We start from the raw sequence: 24562 nt of genomic DNA on the forward strand, positions 1-24562 counted from the left end.
TGGCGGACTTCCTACCTTCTCTCCTGGTGGAGCCTGGCCTGGAGACAGTCCGGGGTCTCCCTTTGAACCCTAGAACAGGGGCACAGGATGAGGACATCTTAAGCAGCTCAAATTCATTTTTAATCTATCACTTGCTGGCAGCACCAGTTTTTACAAGATGTGATTATTAAAAATAAAAATTTGCCTTTTAATTTATTATTTTTTTCTATTTAATCCTTTTTGAATGCAGTCAAAAATATCCTTTACATGAACAGGCCAAATCCGGAATAAAACGTTGGCTCCACGCAATGTTATTACTACCATTAGAGTTTGTTATTTTATTTAAATAACAACTACTCAGTTAAAACAAATCTGCAACTGGAAGATATTAATTTTGAGAAGTTCAAATAGTGTGAGTAAGCAATTCAAGTAGAACGAATTTGCATGTTTTCTCAAAATCTAGTCTCCTCTTCCCCTAAATTCATTACTTCCTGTTGCAAAACATATGTTGCTCCCTTTAAACCCTCATGTAAGCCGGGCCTTTTACAAAACCAACCCCAGTAATGCACAACATAATAACGCAGTGAATCGGGTTTAATCCTCTCACAATATCAGAGTGATAATGACTTTCTTCTGTAGAGGACAGTGTGCAGATGTGACCTTAAGATACAGTTCTTCTAATGGCGGTTAGATGCCAGTGCCAAAAACAATATTCATCAGTGCTGGAGTCAGGATCCAGAACTTTTCAAGAAATACAACATTTCCTTCCGTGTGATGAAGTGAGGAGAGTCTTGTGGCCAGCTGTGGTGTTTACCACACTGTTTACCACACACTGACAAGCACAGAAGTTAAGAACCTCAGAACGTCCCAAAATCTATGGATGAAGCCAAGGATGTTACATCCATATTTTTCTAGAGACCACTTTTCTGAAAGTTTCTGTTATTCCTCCTTAACTTGGAGCTGCAAAGAACAGTCAACTGTGATGACAACACACACAGAGGTTAGGAAGGAAAAAAAAAAGCTGTTAGATCTTGCACATGCCTTTTCTTTTGTTTATATATTTTGCAAATTCCACTTCCTTTCTTCATGAATACGCTGCAGCTTCTAGCCAACAATAGCTGTCCTTACCCTCTCCACACAGGTATTAAGCTCTTGTATTCTGAGCATCATATGTCCATAGTTTTGACTGACGGCCACTGAGGCATACAATAATTCAGGGGTGTGAAGCAAAGGTTCTACTACAGCATAAAACCAGGGTTTCTTTCTGTTTCAAAGAAAAAAAAAACAGTCAACAGTGCATGAAGCAGATTGAAAGGCTCTTTTATGTCCTGCAAGCACATTGTCACAACATTTCAGACTGTGCTTAAAACACATGTCAACTAAGCTCAGCATCTGGGACTATATTCCTCTGTATTTATCCTAGTAACCAAACACAGTTCAAGAGGAGATATTTTCCAAATTGAGACAAAGAGTCTCTCAACCTATTCCACCTCCACAAAGGGGTTTGGGGTATGAGAATGACTCACTCAGGTCACAGCGGTATTAGATTCACTGTTGTTGGTTTTGTATGTGTACACACGAGTCTGGGTGTACAGGCTGAAGGAACAGTGCGCCAGCATGCGGCTCCGCATTTCATGATAACCAGTCACAGGCCCTCAGCTAAATGTGCATGGTGTCCCAGCAAGGTCAGGGGTGACACAGAACAAATCCATTCATCTCCCTGTGCTGTTTGACTAATCAAGGAGGAAAACAGAACATTCCCCTCTTTATGTGTGCGGGGTGAAGTGGGCGAAGGGATCATAATTCACGAGAACTACTTTATTACTCATCTTTAGCTATATATCATCACTGCAGGCTGGACACCTTGTGTGTCCACAGCTGTTACTTTTCAGAGATGGAAAAAATTAAACACCACAAGATTTAGTCACAAGCCCCTTTTAATACTTTTCATTAGTCAAACACAGCTACTCTGTGGTAGCCAGTCAGGACCACAGTCACCACAACTATCTGTTATTGAGCTGTCCACATCCTTGTTTAGTTCTACCAATATATATATCCTTTACAGCTGGTCCCGTGCTGGAAAAAAAAAACTTCAAATATTACTTAAAAATGCTTTCCTTCTTTTTTTATGCTTCATATGAAGTTAGTGTCATGGCTAATGAGCCAGGACTAGCACAATTATGCTGTGTGGTTAAAAACCAGGGTAACAACAATCCAGGCTAAGGGGTATGTTATAGGCCAGCAACTACACGCCTCCTCCAGTCTTTTATGTTACACTGTGACAAAGCACTGGCTCATTATCACACTTCCCTTTATATGGTCGTGTTGGGTCTAATCCCACTTGCACATGCTCAGGACAGCAGAGATTGGCTCTTTAGGGAACAACATGTCAGTCTCTGATATAATATGAATCCACTTGGCATTTGATAAACTTAAACTACAGGAACTTACACTTTTTAAAGTGTACAGGATTTTAACAACAACTTAGTGACCTGGTGAGATCACCACAAAAGGGTCTTATAAGGAAAGCTACATGAGCTGCAGATGGCTCCTGAGGAGGTCTACAAACTGACACAAGCCTGGAAAGACCTGAGGGCGCTGGTGCCACGTGTGACTTCAGGCACTGCATGGAGTTGTAGGTCACAGTGGTTGACAGTGCTCATAGCAGTCTCTGTGGCGCAATCGGTTAGCGCGTTCGGCTGTTAACCGAAAGGTTGGTGGTTCGAGCCCACCCAGGGACGCTTTGTATTATGCAATTTCACCATTGTGGGACTAATAAAGATGTATCTTAATACACAACCACTGTAGTTATGTACCTAAAACACAATAAAATAGACTTGCAGCATAGAAATATCCAAACACCCAACTGTAACATACCCTAAAGGCATTTTTCAGCTTTTCCTTTCCATGTAGCTTGATTAAGCTTGTTACTGAGACTTGTGATGCCACCTTTTTTGAAAGAATCACACAACTGGATGAAGCAGAGCGTTAGTCCAGGCAGACCACTGAGGTCAAGCTTGTATCGGATGATCAGCATCAGCTGTTTGCAATATGCTTTCCTGTGACTCATGCCTGTTTTATACAAAACAAAATGAAGTACTTCACCTTTTGTCAGTGGATTGACACTTTTTTTTTTAACCAACAAGGTTCACTTCTATTGGCAAAAGATACAAGGTTGGATGTTTGCAGTGGAAGAGTGTGGGAGCATTGTGACCATTCATGGCCTGTGTCTTAGGCTGACTGATGCTGGTTCCGCCTCTGAGGGAACTCATCTGGCCCATCCACACTGATACTAACCAGAACCCTGTCTGACAGTCTCAGGGAGCTGTTAATGTCTCCCTACCATGGGAAAAGGGCACTCACCTTGGGCCCAGGTGGTCCAGGTTGTCCGGGATTTCCATGTGGACCAGTAAGACCCTGAACAGATACAGACAAAGAAAGAGAACACAACATTAAACTATTGTGTCTTGTTGACACCAGATCTGTATTTAAGAAGTACAGTAAGACAGCTAAATTTCTGGTAGTAAAGGGAGATAACGTGAAGTATTCAGTAGTGTGGAAGAAAACAGTTGCTCTAGAAGCAGTTAATACCATACATGCTGACAAACAGACATATTTTTACTGTGTCACATTTGTTCTCCATGCAACAAAGCGATTTCACTCCTTGAACACAGGTGTGCAGTGAATGCAGAACCACACTTATGCCTACAAAGACATGTATATATGATATATATGTATGTACACCATAAATATACCACGTTCCTGCACATTTGTAGTCCTGCTACTTGTGGGCCACGCTTTCTCTCTACTACAGACAAGAGCCAGAAGAAGGATCTCCCTCTCTCTTTACTCCTCTCTCTAGCTGTCATTTTTAATGTCAGTAATCTGAGCCTGGCTTTAACAAGAGCCTGTTGCCCATAGAAAATGAAAGAACAGAGAGTAAACCCTTAAAGATCCTGAGGCGACCACTTGGTTGAAAGTTTTGGTACATATTCTATCGAGTGTGACAAGACAGTCTTTAATCATTTCAACCTACAAAGTGTTTTACTTAGGCCTGTGTCAAAGACAAAATTCCACAATGTCTATGGGCTTCATTGTGGTGTGCTAAGCCTTTGGCTGCTCAACAGTGAAAAAAGCTTGATTCACTGCAGAATAGCAAAGCAGGAGCATGAAAATTCATTGCAGCCCTGTCCCAACATTGTATCAGTCACCACCTTCAGTACTTAGACTGTCACCTTCAGGGACTGCTTACAGTAAAAGAACCTCTAAAGCAATTTACAGTCTGTTTCCATGACAAATGCCCACACCAAAGGGTATGTCCTGCTTCATAAGCTTAAAGTCTGATAACGTTAACAATTAGAGGCAGCAAAATAAGTCTGCTGCTCAGTGCTGAGACAGCAGAGACATAACCACAGTACCGCACACTGCCCTCAGCTTCCCACCACATAATGATTCCAGGCCTACCTCTGTCTCTACTTTATGAGTTAGCCTATGGGCTTAAGAGTATGTTCTGTATCAGCCATGTGCTTTCCAAGCCATTTACTAGGAGACATGTTTTACTGTCTGCCACCTCTCTCTGTCTACCAGTCTGTCTTCCTGTCTGTCAGCCTTACAATCTGCCTGTCGTGTTTTCTGTTAGAATAAAGTCGAACATAAGGACTGACACAGCCCTCTCATTCATCTGAATGAAGTCAGTCTGTTGACAAAACAGGTGTGCTAACACAGGGGGCTCCCAGGATTTGATTTATTTGAAAGTAAAAAGTACATTAGGTTTTTAATGATTTCTTTCTGTTTCAAACTGTATTAGTTTAAGAAGTATGAAATTATTTAAACTTTGAACTTCTTTAAACTGCATAACCAGTACAAACGGTATGAAATGAATGAACACCTCTATAATAAAGAATTTTTTTAGTTCTAAATGTCAAAAAAGCCTGCTCAATCCATTTAGACACAAAGAATATCACTGGTCATGCAGCTTTTGTAAGCAGATCATCTGGCACGCTTTGAGCTCAGCCAGGGGTCCACAGCAGGACTGGAATCAAATTTCTGTACGGAAGGCCCCTCTAAGCTGGTCCACATGAAATCTTAAGCTGTGGACAAAAAAAAAAGTGACCGCGTCATCATCATGGCTTTGGTGTTATCATCATTTTTATTTGCAAATGTAAGTGAAACACTCGCACTGTTGAGCCCCGAAAAGATAAAATAATTTCTGCCATGATAAGTCCTGTCTGTGAGAATTACAAGCCACTGCGCAGTGTTGTCTGTTACTCCGACTTCCTGGATAGTCTTTCATTGCCTTGTGATTTCTTATAACACTACACCCCAGGCAGTTCAGCTCCCTGTGCTGTTGCAGGGCTATACCAGAAGAGCTGAACTGAGGGCAAGTGGACCTGGTTGTAGATACCTTAAGATGTTTCGTCTCTCATCCAAAAGGCTTCTTCAGTCCTGAGAACTGAAGTATCTACAACCAAGTCCAGTTGTCCTCAGTCCCACTCTTCTTTTTCCAAGAGCTGGAAAACGGTTGTATGTGACAGTGTTTGGACACACTCATAACAGTCTCTGTGGCGCAATCGGTTAGCGCGTTCGGCTGTTAACCGAAAGGTTGGTGGTTCGAGCCCACCCAGGGACGCTTTGTATTATGCAATCCCACCATTGTGGGACTAATAAAGATGTATCTTCTTAATACACAACCACTGTAGTTATGTACCTAAAACACAGTAAAATAGACTTGCAGCATAGAAATACAAGGTTGGATGTCCCAATCAATGCAGCTCCCAGTGCTGTTGCAGGGCTATACCAGAAGAGCTGAACTGAGGGCAAGTGGACCTGTTTGTAGATACCTGAAGATGTTTTGTCTCTCATCCAAAAGGCTTCTTCAGTCCTGAGAACTGAAGCATCTACAACCAAGTCCAGTTGTCCTCAGTTCAACTCTTCTTTTTCCATGAGCTGGAAAACTGAGAATGTTCAGACATGTGTCGCAGGGCTGTTTCTCGCAGGGCACAGTCAACAATAAACTCAGACAATCACACTTACAAATAGTATACGCACAGAGAAACAGCTGCGCTCATGCAAATAAACATGAACTAACCGCAATTTCCAACATTAATAAGCAGTAATTTGTCACTGACAATTATTACGACAAAAAACTGTAAGTAAGCAAGAAATAAGTAATCAACCTTTAAGCTAATTTTATCGCATGTTGTCTTCTGTAAACACTGATGATGTTGTTGTGCACGGACATCATCAGTGTTTCTTTGTAGCAGTGTAACCTTCTGCTAAGACCAAGAGTGCACTATATATACACCTTCCCTCCAACACATACCAACCTCATTTAGTAAAATGTGTCTTGTTCTGTTTAAATGTGCCCTCAGGGCCTGTGGCATGAAAGTAGCATTGCATCATGACAGCCTTGGCAGTTGCATACAGTGTAGTCACAAGATCAGAGTGGAGACGCAGCCTGTGCCGCCGACGCTGCTGCTGGTTGCAGCTGGTAGCATCTGGAACTGTTTGGCCATTCAGCCTTGATGCTCCAAAGGTGCTGACAAGTAAACACCATTTCAAGCATCCTCAAAGCGAATTATCTCATTGTCATGCGCTTTTACAAAGCAAGGCTTGTTTCTGAGTTGAATCACCCTAACCACAAACATGTCTGTCAGAACCTTCTCCCCTGACAGTTGCATCTGAATTGCGATGGTACATACAGGCAAAACACATATGGCCAGTGCCTGCTGGTTGCCACACCAAAGGATGAAACTACATGGTTGAGTCTTGTGTGAATGTGTTGGTGCTGTTGATTGGCAAGTCCAGTGCCTTCAAGGCTAATAAACCTGACTTAACCTCTTTATTGTGACTCAAACCACAATGCTTTCTGTGCTAGGATCTCAAAAGAAGTTTTATTATAATAATCAATAGTCTGAATCTAAACAGTCTATTAATTAAAAATTCCTGGTACAGAAACACAGACCTCACCACACAAAAAGGGGTTTTCTACTGTAAAGAGAATAAAGACACATATCTGGTAGTTAAAAAAGAAACCCTCCATGTTTAATTTAAGTCATTCTTGATAGAATACCATTACCAAATCAATACTATTACATACACTTTACTGTATGCTGCCTGTGAACCATCAGTTTTGCACACGTTACTCACCCGAGGACCTCTTTTTCCTGGAGGACCAGGTAAACCAGGGGGACCAGGAGGACCCTAAATCAGAGAGAGAGAGAGAGAAAGAGAGAAAGAGAGAGAAAGAGAGAGAGAGAGAGAGAGAGAGAGAGAGAGAGAGAGAGAGAGAGAGAGAGAGAGAGAGAGAGAGGAGAATGTTGTTGGAGGTTGAGGGGGTAGAGAGAGAGAGGGGGAATGAAGGGGAAAAAGAGAGGAGAGATAGAGTGTGTTAATGGCAAGCAATAACATGCAGTTCACTGTCCAGACCTCTGCAATGATGAGTATGTGCTATATTTATGTAAGAGCTATGAAGTTCAAAGAAGGGTGCCAAGTGTTTTCAACTAAAAGCTCTATTAGGAAAGCTCTGAGCACAAGAGTTGAGTTACATTCTCAAAATGATACCGAGACAACAAGCCTTTGGTCAGCCTATCAGCCGATGGGACTAATGTAATCCTTTGTCATGGAAAAACGTGGCATGAAACATATGGAGAAACTGCATGTCAGGCTCTCATGCTAAATCACACTAAGTCAACTATTTCTTTTACTTTTAGTGAAAAATAAGTCAAATCATTTTCAAACGTCTCTATTTTTGAACTATGAACTACAATCCCTGTGACTTTTGTAAAAAATACCAATAATATTCAGTTATCAACTAACCCTATTTACTGTCATAAATACAGAACAAGTCTGATCTTGTGCATCAGTTTTATTGCCTTAGTTTAGTTAAAGAGAGATAACCAAAAGAGAATTTAGACAATTAAGAGCTCAACTTCATTCTCTTAAACTTCTGGCCTTTGTTGAATACAAGTACTGTACTTGGAACCACTTGGTGGAAGGCATTAGCTACTTCAGGTGTAAACAGATAAAGAAAGATGTACATTATCACACATATCTTTGTAACCAAACCAGGCTGAGGGCCCTCTATATCTGTTGAGTTAACTTGTGCTACTGTATTTTCACATTGTGCTTTTAAGGGTGTTAAAGCAAATTTAAAATTTTTACTTGAAGGTTCAAAATTTTACCATAGTAAACACTGCCTTTGGGGGTAAAGCAGGTTTTTGGATTGGCCAAATGTTACTCATGCTGCTGATTAATTGTAACTGCTGTCAGCATATTTCGACTAACATCTCTGTGAAAATGCACTGGCATGTTAGTTATTATATGCAGTGAAAGCACATATCTTCACTACTGGTGTCCTTCAAAACTGGGTATGACTGGACAATTTTCAAAGAGGCTATCATATAGTAAACTCCACAGGCATGAGAACATGCCTTTTTAGTACATGACAGATCACCGATGTTTCTCAAGGTCAGCTGTGTTCACGGAAATATGTTAATCAGTGCTAATGAGTGCTAATAATAGCAGGACAAATCATTTTATTCTCAAAACTGAAAAACATTCTCTGTCAGTTTGTTACAGAAAGTCCATTCACTTGAAAACAAAGACTGAAGATGACACATTTGAGCAGCAGTCTCCATCACTGGGGTGCTCCGGATCATCCTAAACCCCTATCAGAGCTGTTGATGGGCACAGAGGGAGACATGAATAAAGAAACAGCTGTTTGTTCCTCTAGACTCCCACACACAGAGACATGGAAACTGTGAGCACACCACCGCCTTCGCCACAACAACAGGGCCTAAAGAAACCGAGGCACTTACACAGTAAAATGATAATATTCACATGCTTCAGCTCTGCTGCCAAGACAAGGATCAAATCTTTCCCAATTGAGTCAATTCAAGAAGTCAGTTGTCTGGAAAGTTGAAGGGTAGAATGAATCATCTTTCAAACTTGTTGCATTGTGTGACTTCAACTTGAGCTGAATCTCAATAAGCCCAGTATTGTTACCCAACAAACGATCAGTAAGTAAGATTAGTAACAGACTGTCTAACTGAGACATTGCCATGAGGGGAAATGCATTAAGGAGGTGATGACTGACTGAAGTCCACACTTCCACCTCTTTCTGTAGAGTTCAGATTTGCTCTAAAGAACTGTCATAATCACAAGTAGTCAAACCGGATCCAAACAGGTCCTGTTAATAATTTCACAACTAAACAACATTAAATGCCAACAATCTATTATATTAGCACTTCTAGTACATTAGAAGTGGTTGTAAGGCCAGTGTGTAATTTGCTTCATTCAGAAGGATCAGAGCACAATAAGAAGCATAAGGTCACATTCTTTTGACACATATTTGCAATAATGATCCACCAACCCAATTAATTCATATTGGGTCCCATATACAGTCTGTTTCATAAGGTTAGTATCTGCTCCCTAACTGACAGTCCACATTAAGAACAGTTTCTTAATGTAGCTGTTTCTTCTATTAGTTATTATAAAGTTCCTATCCTATCCTATCCTATTACATACATTCATTAAGTCACAGCAGGTTGCAGACTGGCTTCACATATGGCTTCATCATAATTGGTATATAGAGTCAGATCGGTCCATCTTTAGTTTGCAAGTCTTTGCCCTTGTGATTTGCCCATACACATCCCCAAAACAGAACTCCAAAAAACATTAAGAGCAATGTTAGGATTAGGGGTAAATGTGTTATGCATCCACAAGCCACTGAAATGCTTCCCTTAAGGGGGTTAAAACAGCTCATTTTCAAGTTTAAACAGAATCAGTGAGATAGAGTGAGCCAATGACCTTAAGCATTCAGGAAAAAAAAACCTGCATCAAAGTGATCCGAGCAGCCAAGACACACAAACAGTTAAAGATAAGAGCATAAAAGAACAAATACTAATCTATTAATATCTCTGCCAAACTGTGATCCACTGGAAAAGGGCCTGTGGCTTAGACTGTTTCATGCTCATAATACTGCACTACAGTGTATCCAGGCTCTGAGACACGAACATAAGCTGCAATAAGTCAGTGCTAGCTAAACTGTGTCCCACCTACAGGCCTGCAGGCACTTTATAGCTGAGGTAGCACTATGGAAACTGGTAGATGAGTCCAAACATACATCATTTACATCATTACATGCACACCTAAATTGCATGCAAATGCAAATTGCAAACAGATCAGATAGAAAGACCTGACACATCTCACTCATGAAAACATAAACAATACCTGAAAATTTGAGCAATAAAAGCATGTTCAAGGGTAAAGCTATCCTGACAGCCAGCCAGCTTACATCATAAGTCTGAATGGACAGCTGAAGATGAGTTATCCTCACTAGTGGATGGGAATAGGTGGCTGGCTGTATTTCAGCAAGGGAATGACGTGTTATTTTAACAACTTGTAGATACATGAAAAAAGAACAGTGCTTGGACATGTCATCACCTCTAAATCACTACACTGCCGTGCCAAAATATTTTTTCATATATCCTGGGCGTATGTAAGAAAGCCAAATTTTACATAACATCCAAACTGTAGCCCATAAATTAGCTTTTATTGCTTTGTATTGATATTTTCCACTTGATCTAATGAGAAATTACCTGAAGTGTGTTTCAACTCTTTGAAAACTGTCCTATAAACACCCATAGCTCTATTTGCCATTCATAATTTCAGTCACTCACCGGAGGACCTGGCTCTCCTTTGGGACCGCGGAAACCATCTTCGTAGTCGTAGAGGAAGTCTGGCTCCTCATATCCATAATCATATCCTCCCATGTCTACATCATCATAGCTGCCATCCACATCATGCTGTTCTGAGGTGTCCAACTGATTCTCCCGGTACAAAGTGGTGCCATTGGCTTTCAGATGAGTGTCCAGGAGCTGATGAGTGGGTTGGGATCCAAAGCGAGAGTCCCTGGAGCTGGTGATGGAGTTGTTCCTGAGTCCTTCCTTCACTCGACTTTGCCTGACTGGGGAAATCAGGCCTGGGGTGGCATCTGGACTCTGCAGGATCCCAGAGCTGCTCTCTTCCTCTGTGCTGTTTTCAGAGTGATCAGTGTCCCCCTGGAGCTTTCTCCCTTTGCCCAACACATTTTTGGTATCGGTGACAGTTGTGCTATAGGTGAGATCCAGAGCTGTTCTCAGGGTAGGTAAGGTCGGGCTTTCAGGCTGAAGCAAGGATGTGGTGGATTGTACAAGGGGATCCAATGCAGAAATATGGCTCTGGTCCCCCAAATGAGGTTGTACTGATGGGCTCAGAGCTGAATTCTTTGTAACCAAACTACCTGTGGACAGTTTGACAGCTGCTGTGACCTTTATGGGTGTATGGTGGGTAGCTGCTACTCCAACAAGGGACTTTGTCAAGGGACTAGAAGGGGGTTCATTTGCCTCAATATCCAAACCAGGATGTGGCAATGGCAATCGGTAAGTGTCGGCCAGCCGGCACTGTTTTTTAAGGTAGTTGCAGTAGTGCGCGGCAGCTTGGGCAGAGGGATAGATATCTAGTTGGCAGACTCGACCATTAAACGGTGCCGCTTTGGAGTTCATCCTCCCCAGAGTGAAGAGACCCCCAGAATCCCAGAGTGTCTGAGATCTTCCAAGGGTGTGCTCCTGCTGCTGCACTGCCCCACAATCCGCGTAGAAGGACACTGAGCGTGCACGAACGCCAACAGCAAAAGGATGCTGTCGCCCATCCTGCCAGTTGTAGGTGAAGTAGATGGAGGCTTTCTCTGCAGTGTAAACCACCACTCTGTGCGGCAGCAGCTGAATGCCAAAACGCAGCCTGTCCCTGCCATCTTTAACACTAAAAAGAAAAGCATTGTTTGCTCGCCAGGAGCTTAGACTAACCACAACAGAAAACTCCTCGCCAATCTCCGGCGGGAATAGACTTCCTGCTGGTGCCTCATAGAGGGAGTTTGAGTCGAGCAATACCCCATATCCAGAAACAGGAAGATTTAAATGTGAGGGAACAGTGGTGTAAGCAGTCGGAGGTGAGCTTGTCCTCTCGGAGGGATTGTCTCTGCTGCTTTGAGCTGTAAGCCCCAGTCGATAGAGGATATCCACTCCTGAAGAAAAGAGGAGACACTAGTAAGGTTAACATGCAAAGAGTAGATGACAAAGCAGGCAGGCTGACTTAATTATTTTCTTTAAAAAAAAAAAAAAGGTCCTGGACTTTTCTCAAGGAATTCACTTTTGTGAAAATTGACAATTTCTTGCAAGATAAAGACAGTGAAACATGTTTAAATATAGGAAACTGTATTGAAATAGAAATTTAGTAAGGCAATCTATGCATTTGCTGTTGACTTTGTTGTTGAGGTACGTCTACCTCCAATCTCTAGTAGTAGAAGCAACCACTGAATTCATAAGAAAAAAGAAAATATTGTGTTAGTTAGCCCGGTGGTCTAAACAACAGTCTCATTCCATGTACTCAATTCAAGTTCTACTGGGGACCTTTAGCAAGTCTTAACACTCTCTCTCTCTCTCTTCCTTTAAATAAAAAGGACAATTTGCACTGCCACAATTTCAAAAAGCTGAATAAAGAATCAGTAAATATTATTTCACTTCACACTGTTCACTAGCAAGCTTGATAAGTTTGAAAATGTTTTATTCCTCTTCCCTGGCTGCTGATTTTAATTAAAGAAAGACATTTCATTGCTACACATGCAAACATAACAAATTCTGTTCTTATTCAAGTATAAATAATTGCGGAAAAAAGGTCAAGTCAGCCATTATACCCTTACAACAGTCACCCCAGCATGCCGGTGACCCTTCCCTCTTTCTTTCTTGGATTAAGTACCAGAAAGGCAGCTGTGGCCCAGATGAGTAGAGGGGACTAGAGAAGAATGGGGCTGAACTAGGATACAGGAAACCAATCCACACAGCCTTTTTGAATCAATCTGCCACTAAAGATTCATGAGAGCAGCTTTCCTCCAAAAGGTCCTGTCATTCTTTTCCCATGCCCACAGGTAATTCTTTAAAGAATTTATGTTAGGTCTGCTGACAGTGAAGAACAACCAGACAAAAGTGCTTACACATTATGTAGTGACAGACGGTATTCTGTGCACTTTTGGCTTTGAATGAAGAGCAGTAGACAGATCACTATGCTGGAGGGCAATGTGTCACATGTGTCACATATGTCAGCACTGAGCAGTGACAGTTCCAGAAAAATAAATAAAAATGACATTATTAATATGACAAACGGGAACAAGGATACCTGACACATTGTAAATGTCAACTGAATCACAAAAAGGTTGGTCATTTTACAGGCTGACCTGACATGTTTGCATGTGTGTGTGTGTGTGTGTGTGCGTGTGCACGTGTGAGAGGAGGAGAGGGAGGGCCTGAGAAGCCACAGTGCGAGTGAGTGTGTGCATCCATGAGTTTACATACTGATAGAGGCAGCAGTGAAATGGAAGCCTAAGAGCGGAGAAGCTCCTTAAGCCTGTGTGTTTGTGTGCAGGCATGTGTGTGTGTGTCTGCGAGTGCATGTAAGTGTTTTCGGCAGAGAGATCTCACGGGGCAGTTTGAGGTATTTTCATTGCTAATCCAGAGGCACTACCTTCCTTTCAAGCAACTCCTCCTCTGTATTTAGGGAGTCAACTTTCAAACAGGAGTTATCTGCATCCCAGAGCAAAGTCTTCAAATTCACCACTGCCTCCATTAGTTATTTTACCTGCTTAAAAATAAGGATTGAATTGAATGACAAAATTTACATCACTCAGACCTGAGCGCACACTATAACACTAGTTTTGTTTTGTCACTATCACAATTCAATTTATTCATGTAACCTAGGACAATACAATTTGGTGTTAACTTAACAACTGTTGCACTGTGCAAAAAACAGCCTGTTATATTACTACCTCTTAAGATTTTCAGGTTTTCTAACAATGGCAACAATTTAGTGGTCTGTGGCCAAGATTTATGAAAACAACCTGTCACAGTTTGAACTCCAACTAGCACCCCAAACTGAACTTTTGAAACCTACAGGTATGACTGATCAGGGCTGAAGGAGATAAAGGATCTCTAAAGTCCCAAGTTTGTCTGCCTTGGAGGGAGGTAGAGGAAGATGGTGAGATAGAACCAGAAAGAGAACGTGCAATAAATAGAAATAACACATGTACATCGTCCTGGCTGTGGTTCTGCAGGGTTTTCAGTCCACCTGCCCACGCAGGGAGACTATCTATCTGCAGCTGATCTAAGAACACACTGAGATGTCCTTGACACTCCTTGCCTGAGGTAAAGTCAGCCCAGATTCCAATTAACCTGTCTCATATGTGAAGACAAGCTGCTCTAGCACTCTGTGTGCATTCCTCCTCCCCTCGTTATGATGGATTGATCGTGCTTGGAGTGGACTCATCAACTACAGATACGTGAGGAGAAGACAATGCATTATGGAATAAGGGGAGGGACCCTCGAGGCAGTTTACTTCCTCTGTGGCAAAGAGCAATAGACAATGCACATACGTGTGAAGATGTGAACAAGTATCTGAGAATTCACCATGAGGTCAACTTTACACAAGTGTGCATTCACACTATGTGGTATTTCTGGCAATGGCCCAGCAATATGCCATTCAAAAAACAATATACCCTCTCAACAAATAGAGAGGGTATAATTGGTGTTGATTCAAAACTTATTGAAGTTTTCTTTACATTCTTTTGACATCATAATTTCTTGTTTCACCTTCTTTCAGTAAAGTTATATCCAGAGGATTATGTGGGATTCTACTTCGACTGTCTAACAGCTATAATGAAACTAAGTTGCACTGACTCTACAGAGCCCTGGGGGGGGGGATCAGCTCTGCTATCTATTATCAACTCTTAACCTCTGTCCTTCTCATGCTCAACTCTCATCCCTGTTGCCTCATTTAAAAAAACAAAAGCCACAGTATCACCTGAGTATCACCTTTTCCCCAGCATCTAACCATATTAGGCACAGTAGCTAAAACAGGCTAAGCATTTATCTGAGATTTCCGCTTCTTCTTTGCCTGATAGATTGGTGTACTTTCCCAGAGTGATCTTCTTAGCCTGCACTTCCCATTATATTAGAATGTGACATATTTAGAGCCTTCTCTGATGGACCAGAGATGAAGTATATGGAGAGGCAGCGAAGGTTGAGAGGCTATTTTGGCTGCTTCTAAATGCATGCTGAGGCCTGAGGAGCAAGAGCAGACATGTTGAGGGATAAGGTTAAAAATGAGAATAAGAAAAAAAAGGAGCTCCTGTTCGCACCCACAGTCCCTATTTCTACTTGCTCCAGTATAAAATATAAAGCAATTAATATTCACATTTGAACTGTTGTCTATATGTATTGTACGTATCTATTTGGATCTTGTCCTGCAAAATGTGTTTCCCAAAAGGTTTTGTAATATGGAGCATTGCACTAGTATCTACTGATCCCGATTACAAATCTGATGCCAGTGCTCTCTTTTCCCAATATTTAAAATCTCTATACGTCATTGCATTAAACTTGGTAATGATTATTCTATAAGGTAACATAAAGCTGAAGATGATGAAGTGCTAAAAACTGGGTGATGTGACAGAATATAGCTGTCTAATGGCTGATGAAGAAACTATATTTAAAATGGATAATGAAGTCTGACTGGCATCCAATCTGCTTAATTAACTCAGTGTACTGACTCCGGTGGGCACATTATACTGTGTAAGTATAGTTACATTTGTTAATATAAACAATAGCAAATGTATAAATCTAGTATTTTAACGATTTTCTGGCTGATGCCAAAACCAGTCAAAAGGGACAAATTGGTCCATTACACTGTAGATATGGCTAAATGATCAAATGTCAGAGAGGTTAGTCCACAAAAACAGAAACTATATAGGGAAAGGCCTTCTGTTGTTTACCTTGACCTAGGTAGTCTTCGTCTCCAGAGAGTACTGCTGAGCATACTGACAGGAGCAGGAGAAAGTTCCACCTAGAGAAGTACACAAACACAAATTAATAACTGAGCAACAAATTTTAAAAGCAACCCACTGAAACATAAAAATGTAGACAATCCAATCAATGAATGTGTTGAGATACTAAGAACATTCTGATCCATATTCTGCAACAGAATAGAGCTTTTTTTTTTTTTTTTTTTTACAAAAAGACCCTATTCCCTTACATGCATATTTCCACTTATTCCTTTTGAGGGACAAGTTGCCATCAATCACAGGGCAAATACAGACATAAACATACATATTAATATGTGTGACTTTGAAGGTCTAAGTCACCTTGTATGTTGCCGTCTAGGATGAAAACCGGAATTCCAAGAAGAAACCAAAGCGAGGGAGAAAGGAACATGACAACTGTACACACTCAGAACCTGGGCCAGAAATTCAACACTGCTGACAGCACCCATTTCGAATCCATTTATACAATCCTGGTGATTTATACAAGGAATTGCTGTTCATAGAATTGCTGTCTATTTTGGAATGAGTACAGCTCCAGTCTGCAGTACTACTAAGGTATCCCAAGGCATAAATAAATGGAAAAATAAAACACCCAAACACCTTAGCTGTAGGCCTACACATTTATACTTTACGTTCTGCTGTAATCTGTATCCTACGCAATTTAAAGTTAAGTTTTTACTGAGAACAATGTACTTAAGTTGTGAACTGATTACAACTGTGGAACTGTACAGTATTTCCTGACTCTAAGCTGCACAATGCCTGTAATGACTGATTCTAAACAGTGTATTTTTAATTCATACATTAGATGTCCCACTGTCCCAAAGATAAATTAAAGCTCTGTACAAGGGCTGAAATGATAAATCTATTAATCGTGGGTAATTATTTGTAGCAGTGTTGATAACCAACTGATCTTTGAGTTTATTTTTCAGGAAAGGCCTCACATTGGCCAACTCCATCTTTCTCAGGATATTGCTCTGATTTTTATCATTTTAACAAGCAATTAAAATTGAAATCAGTAAGAGAAGGAAAATTGGAAATTGGAAAGTGTAAAGAAGAAACTTTGGAGAACCTTATAAGGAAAACTCATTCCTGCGTTTACAAAGTCGTTCAACTGTGACGTTTTTATGTCTGAAAATATAATGAAAAGTCCGAAGAGAGCATTTTTGTGTTACGTTTCATTGTTTCCAAAAAATGATAAATTTTGTCTCAAAGGCAAAGTTGGTTAATAACAACTTAATGGAAAGATGCCTCAACCAAGCTATGAGCACAAAGAGGGAAAAGCCCCAGCTGAGATTTAGAGATAGAAATGTCACGCCTGCCTTTTAAGATTTTTTCAAGTCGTAAAGAGGAATTAACTCTAAAAGCTCTTCAAAAGAGTTGTCAGCAAGGCTTTTTTGATAAACAGGAGATAATGAGTTGCTTATATATTCCGACAAACCACATGCATACATGATAATAGTGATCTAGATACAAAATCATCAGTATTAATCACACAATGAGATATAATCACCTATGTTACTCAGACTGCATACTGAGAACTTTTTAGCAGTGAGTGAACTTCAGTCCTTTGACCCTAACTGACCCCACCTCTAGGTGGCACTGCCCACCACAGCAGAAGGACAGCATGTGCGACATACATCATACATCAGTAAAAGCCCAAACAAATTTAAAGGAACCAAGAGGAGAAATTACATATCACACTGAGATTACGCAGATGAGATTTACACAAGCAAAACATATGTTTGAACCCGTTTTAAATGGGGGCCAGAGGCCAGGACTAAATGTTAAAAAGATTCCACGTTTTAAGCCTTCATTCCTATCTTTACCCCGTGCACATCAAACAACAAAGATGGCAGAACATGTTGTCTCATCCATGCTAATGTGTGTAATCTCACCATTCCTGCTCAGGTCCTATGTATATGTACATTATATATGTCAATACCAATTGTGTAATTTGAATACGAGTATATTAATATCACATAGTGTCTCTAACTGAGGAAAATGACAGTTTTAGTGCTGAATCATACCCCAACATACAGACAGAAGGACAACATACTGACAAAAACAACAAGAATTTCAGCTCTACAGTGAGTTTGAGTTATATTTTCTTCAGATTTGTTAAGCCAGATTTGCATCCAAACTGAAAAACATGCAGTTTTTCTATTTTATTTTTTTTTGCATGAAACAGTAGTCCAAGTCACTGATATATTGAGCATTCATCATCTACAGCTTCAAAGCATACTCTGTACATTCAAATCAAATCAATCACATTGACAGTTCTGTTCAGAGTAACAGCTGCTAACACAACTTGAAGTGGCTTCTGGCAACTAGTGCGATGATTTTCAACACTGACCCTGTATGGTGGTAGTAAAAAAGGCACATGGAGACAGTAGTCTTGCTATTTTAATATGCAGTTACGTAAGACTACCAAAAGAAGTGCCATCAATCACAGGCTGCTGTCGCACCTTAAACCTTCAGGGATTGTTATGTGAGTGTGATAGCTACAAACAGCATGATAGATGTCTTGCAAACATCGCTCCTTTGTGGATTTAGAGGACCAGATTAACCCAGCAAAGAGGCTAACAGTGTTTGTGTGGCCTTGTTTGACAGAGATATGCAGACAGGCAGCCATGTTTGTTTTCCCAGAAAAATGGGGCCTTGAAGACTCAAGTGAAACAAAGAGAAAGAGAGACAGACAGAGAGAGAAAAGAGAGAAAGAAAAAAAGAAAGAGAAGGTGAAGCGGAGAGTAAAAAAACAAGGGGAAAAACAAAAAAAAACAAAACAATTGAAAAACAAAAAAAACAAACAAAAAAAAAAAGCTATGAGCTGTATCTGTCACCTGTTCCCCATCGAGAGAATGGTGCAACATTCCACAGAGACATATCCCCAGACCAGGAAAAATCAATAGAGGAAAACGACCGGGGGATTATTGAACACAATCATTCATCTGTTGAGAGAGGATTAAATTGACATTTATAAAGCCAGTGAGTAGCTGGTTATGCTTAAAATTTGGCAGGGTTTGAAAGTCGACCAAAAATGAAAAAAAAAAACTAAATATAACGCTTAACATTCCCTTTTGGAGTGTCAAGTGGGGCCATCTGATGCTGATTCAGACAGCTTTTTTTCTGCCTGTCTGTCACGCAGTCTCCCTGTTCAGAGCTATTTTAGGCATCCCTGAGGCTCTGCCACTAAACAGACTCAGGTCATCGCTCCTGCACTTCTGCAGTGATGTAAGTACAAGTGGTGGGAAATTTCCATCTCCTTAACCCCCTGTTTGCCATCCTTCTGTCTCAGCGTAAGGTGATGGTCTTTGAATATGTCATTACCTTTGATATGCTTAAGCTTTTTATGTTTTACAAGCAAACAGGAAGGAACTGAGACAGACTCATATCCACAATACAGGCTGCACAGTGTCCACCACAGCCTGCAATCCACCAGTTTTTGCCGTTTCTGAGGTAAATCCCTGTCTAAGTGACAGCACACTATGACATGCTTCCCCAGTCCTACCAGTTAATGGAAAAGACTGCTGAAAGCAAGACAAAGCTCCCCAAACACTGCTGTGTTGACTAAGGGAAATACCACTATGTGGGGAGTGGGTGTCATGTCAGGACTATAAATAATCACAACTTAAAACTCCCCTCTGCAATGAATCATTCCAGCAGTAACAGATCTTGCGTTTCTCCCCTCAAAATTAGCTTGGATCCGTAACAATGGCTCATTCAGCTGAGGAAAAGGCTGAGAGGCAAAGTAGTCAATTTGGTTTGGCAAATAGGAGCAAACTCACTTAAGTTCTGTTTACAGTGGTCATAAGGAAAGGGAAACAATTTTCTTATGTTCATTACTGATGTCCGTCAGGGGCTGACTTTGTGAGCAGTGAAATTCACAGTATACTGTTTACTTGTCTAATTTGGCAAGCCACTTACCAAATCCATTAGTAGCAACAAAGCATGCAAAGCTGTTAATCTGCCCAAACAACTCTGAAATGTTTAAGTTCTTGAACGACTAAACAAAAAGGAAGGGATACCAATAAAACCACTGTTAATGTGTATTGGGGGAAAAAAATCATGTAGAAAACCAATAGCAGCTTTTCTTTACTTTGCCTTTGCTGAGAAGGTTCTGCGCTTTGTAAGGACATGTTGGACTGTCTAAGCAAACCTCACGGGAGTCACCTTGACTGACCCGTTCCATTTCACCCCTTCTGTTGACTTTGAAAAGATAGTTTCAGCCTTCAGCATATGAACACAGTAGAAGCAGTAGTCTGTAGAAATACTGCACATAGAGTTATTATTCAGAAAATTGAGGTTTATAGAGCTTGACCTTGGAGCATGTGCCTAACCTCCACTGTTATGTGCCCCTTTGGCAAAAAAATGTGGCTCAACTGAGCCTAAGTTTTAAATGGAGTGGAATTCAAAACAGAGGAAAGGCAATAACTCCAGCACATACGCTGACAGAGTTCTCTAAGGAGCCGTAATGGAAACCACTTTGTATCAAACAGTGAAAGATAAATTAGGCATCTGAAAAATTACATCCATCATATAGACAGTAAATCTCTCACATCTACCCAGCATCACACATACTGTTCACGTGGTATGAACAAATGGATGTTTCTCTCAGCATCTCAAACCATCTGAGTTTCTTGCTAATCAGGTGCTCTGTTCCTGCATACTTCGCTTTTCATTCTCAACCACAACATTCCAGGACACGAACAAGTAACTGATCCACGGCCAATATCTGTTCCCACTGGCCTTGTTTCAGCTTTAGCACCTGTATCCTGATCGTAATGACTTCACTATGGAAACACTAAGAAGGGTATTCTTTTCATGTCCAAATGGCCACCAGCAAAAATTAGCAAGTCAACGATTTCCAGGTTGCAATTTCTTAGCCAAGTCTTGAAGTACTTTAACTACCCCAAGCAAGTGATGAATAAAAATTTAAATCAGCATATAATTTTCAAAGGCCAACATGTCATGTCCGGATGCTTCCTCGCTGACAAAGAGCCAAGCATGGTTCATGTTTGTCAGCTCACTCAGATCACCAATCTGGAGTCAAGAGGTCACTGCAGACCAGAGTAAAGATTGACATAGTCCACAAGACAGAGAGCAGACAAAGGGCTGTGAGTAAACTTCCACTGGGCTTTATTAGTTTGCCCTTTTCCTGTTGCGGGTGGACCTGCAGATGTTAGGAGGGTTAAATACACTCACTCAGACAGACAGGCCAAAATCTCTACAGCCACTGGTGTGGAGAAAGTGAGTATAGTGCAGCAGCAAGGTGGGCAGGCTGTGATCCCACCAGTTCTGAAGGGTAATCAGACTTACAGGGGAGAAAACTCGGTAACATATATCTCCTGAAACCGTCAAAACATTTGTCTTCGTTTTCTTAACCAAGCTGTAGCCAGTTTCACCACTAACCTAAAAACAGACCTCACAATGATTAGTGTTTTTTTTTTTTTGTTTTTTTTTGAAAATAGCTCCTAATAAAATGTTCACAGTGAGGTCTGTGAATTATTATCCTGAGTCGCCAGGACATTGTTTCTGGAGAGACACTTTGCTGGTTTTTTTTAATTCATAAAAGACAAATAAAACCATTACTGGCTGCATGGTAAGAAACCATTAGAAGTGGGAATTTTTCTTTCTTTCTTTTTTTTGGGGGGGGGGCTGAATTAAGTTTTACGGTATATCTACCAAATAAGACACAGTCCAGTTTGACTTTTATGAGAACGCTTTTAATGTGATGTATTACCAAGTGTCTTTACAGGATTTTCAACTACAATGGAAACAAATGGAAAACAAAAGTTAAGAGCCATATTAAAGTGATTAAATGAGATGGTAGCATCATAGCAAACTGCAGTATCTGTATTTCATATAATGTCTACAAGAGTTAGATTGTATTGACCTGTTATGTGGAAGAATACCATGTGTTTATTAACAGTTTCACAGTCAAAGACTCATTAGTGGGGAAAGTTTTCGTATCTGCATCCTCATTTTGTGGTCAATCAGCCTCAGTAGATACATGCATTCAGTAAGTCTTACACCACATCAGTGTGGTCAGTGGTTATTTGCTTTCTCAAGGGAACTTTTCCACTAATATTTAGAATAACAGGGAAACCATATATCCACCACTTCAGCAGCACTATACGCACTACAACAATCATTAAAGCAAAGGTTATGGCCTGCACCACACTGCACAGTGGATGAATCAGTCAAACACAATGCAGCTGTGTGGCATCACGTAAAAAAAAAACCTGTTAGTGTACTACACATGTAAGGTAACTGAGATATTAATCATTTTATCAGTTATTTTATTTGTCATTCCCCTTTAACAGGCCCACTGCTCCAGTGAACAAAGTGTTTCCTAGATCCACTTCCTGAAAAACTCACCACGTTATTATGGGAATTACCAGCCAGTGCCGAGGATACACACAGCACGCCCTCAGTCAAGTGTACAGTATGTGAGTAGTTGCGAGTCTCTGCAGCTATACAGTTCAACCACTGCCAGCAATGGAGCAGTAATGCCTGCAACAGTGGGTGATTGTCTGCAGCTCAGGAGCCAGTTAACCACTGATGCATACACACTAACTCTCTCAGTGAATTCAAGGGAGGCCACACTTGTTCTCAGTCGACTCAGTTCTACCATAAGGCTCTCATTTTCACTCTCAAGGACAAAAAAAAATGGACCTCTCAGGCTTTTAGGTCCACTTTGTTTTTCATTGAACAAACACCATGAGCAGAGAACAACAGAATGCACTGTGAGCTCAGCTGTATTTCACATCATATCTGGAAGGGATTTATAATAGAGCACAGGCAACTTCAACTCACTTGTGATAGCAGAACATAAATTTCCTGTTAAATAGCCTATGGAGGCCTGCACACGTCTGTAGCTCCACAGTCCCAGCTGAATGTAGCAGGACAACAAAACCTGCATGCTAGTTGTCAACAATACACACTTCCATGAGGAATGTTTAGGTTTAAAAGGTGCTAAATAGATTTTTTTTTCCATGTAAAGTTTAAACACTGGGACAGAGTTTGATTAATCTGTTAGATCTGGAGTCACTGACAGTTGCTCTTATGCTTATGTCATCATACAGCATAACAATGATTTATCACTGACATGCTGAATAAGCATCATTGCTCCCAAGACATCCTCCTTCATCCCCTTTCTACATGCTTCAGTGTTTATTTCCCGGCTTATCATAGGTATGTGAGTGAAAGATAAATAAAAGGAAGGGGGCTCAGCAGTAGGCCACATGGTCTTCAGATTATAATGCTGGTGATCCCAGGTTGCATGTTTATCTGGGCCAGTTCAAAGCCAAGTCTTCAGTTGTCAGCTACATTTATCAAGATCAACTAAGTGTAAAACAGAGGTTCAAATACATGTATCCTTGGAAAAGTACAATAATCAGTTGGGGCTGTTAAGGCTGGACAGCAGTGAAGTCATGCTTGTATGTAGCTTGTATGAGTATTTTGCAGAACTAAACAGTGAAAAGTCGAAACAAAAGGATCTAATTAAAAACATATCGATAAGAAAAATAACAATGGTAGGGGTCAATACTTCCACTTCTAAGCTCTATGCATTTATCTCAATGACCGAATGAAAGTAGTGCACAGTGTCAGTCACGTTTTGGTGACAAGAACTAGTAGATGCAGGGACTACGTTTAGTCAACTGGCTCCCCTCAGGGAAAAGGGAAAGACGCCAAAGAACCAGAACAGAAATAAGCCCTCCAGTTTCCACTTCAACCAATTCAATGAAAATGTGTTCTGTGAACAGTTTCAGAGGCGCAAATGTGCACAAAAAGCCCAAACATCGGCAAACAATTTAACCAAAAGGCCACTTACGTTGCTGCCGCGGAAACGTGTCCACTCCTTGTCCGTTGAGCTCCTAAATGCATTTGTATGCATTTGTCCAGGCAGCAGAGATCTGGGTGAAAACAGAATCACACTCAAGAAGATACCTGTTCATGGGCTAACCCTTTGGTAATAGCCAATGGAGGCGTAAAGTGGACGGAGGAGAACTGCCACCTCAGAATTTCCTCATCGTACTGCAGTCCGGAGGAGAGATCTCTCTCACTCTTTCAAACCTGAGCCTCTCAGATCCTTTGCGCTCTGCGGCGCGCAGTGATCGGGCTATAGCTATCCAAAGTGGAGACGCGCAACAGTTGCACAGAAAACAGTTGGGTTTTAAAGCAGCTAGTCGGGGGCTGCTGCAGCGTCAACTCGACTGCTCTGTGTGAGACAGAGAATCAGAGCTCGGCTGCTTCACCCAGAGTGGTCTTCAACACAACAGCAGATCCAGCTCTGCGCGTCTTTACCTCCAGGCGGTGGTTTCTGCTATGTGCCTTGACTTGCACCGATGCAAGGGGACCCGTATTCACCCCAACACAGCTCCAGCTGGTGGTGTTGGATTTCACCAGTTACTGACTCGTGACATCACAGATAGAGATTTGGCTTGTGCTCATCAATGCCCTTTGTCTGCTTTGACTACTGTATGAACCTAAAGCGGGTACAACGCCTATGTTTACTCAGCAGGGTAGAAGGGATATTCTAATAGTAAAAAAAAAAGTTGCATAAACTTGCTCAGAAAGACACACTTACTGTCACATACACAAGCAGGACACACCAAGACTGAAATAATGCCTGAGAAAAATAGAAGTGATCAGCTGGTGCAGCCTCATGTTGTTTGC

General features: G+C 41.1%; 1 protein-coding gene and 2 non-coding genes across 3 annotated transcripts in view; 2 read left to right on the top strand and 1 right to left on the bottom strand.

Annotated features, from left to right (window-relative positions):
• Positions 1–24187, bottom strand: part of LOC121183247 (collagen alpha-1(XXIV) chain-like) — a 78765-nt gene extending 54578 nt beyond the window's left edge. Inside the window, exons 1-6 of the mRNA XM_041040226.1 lie at positions 23718–24187; positions 15836–15906; positions 10662–12043; positions 7129–7182; positions 3343–3396; positions 16–69 (exon numbers count right to left, since the gene is read on the bottom strand). Coding sequence (XP_040896160.1) covers positions 16–69; positions 3343–3396; positions 7129–7182; positions 10662–12043; positions 15836–15906; positions 23718–23770 — 1668 coding nt within the window. The 5' untranslated portion in view covers positions 23771–24187. The remainder of the gene's footprint in view (positions 1–15; positions 70–3342; positions 3397–7128; positions 7183–10661; positions 12044–15835; positions 15907–23717) is intronic.
• Positions 2647–2720, top strand: trnan-guu. The gene has a single exon. It is a non-coding gene; the product is annotated as a tRNA-Asn (tRNA).
• On the top strand, positions 5535–5608 carry trnan-guu. The gene has a single exon. It is a non-coding gene; the product is annotated as a tRNA-Asn (tRNA).
• Positions 24188–24562: the final 375 nt, after the last annotated feature.

Source organism: Toxotes jaculatrix, chromosome 6 (assembly GCF_017976425.1).
Source record: "Toxotes jaculatrix isolate fToxJac2 chromosome 6, fToxJac2.pri, whole genome shotgun sequence".
Lineage (NCBI taxonomy): Eukaryota > Metazoa > Chordata > Actinopteri > Toxotidae > Toxotes > Toxotes jaculatrix.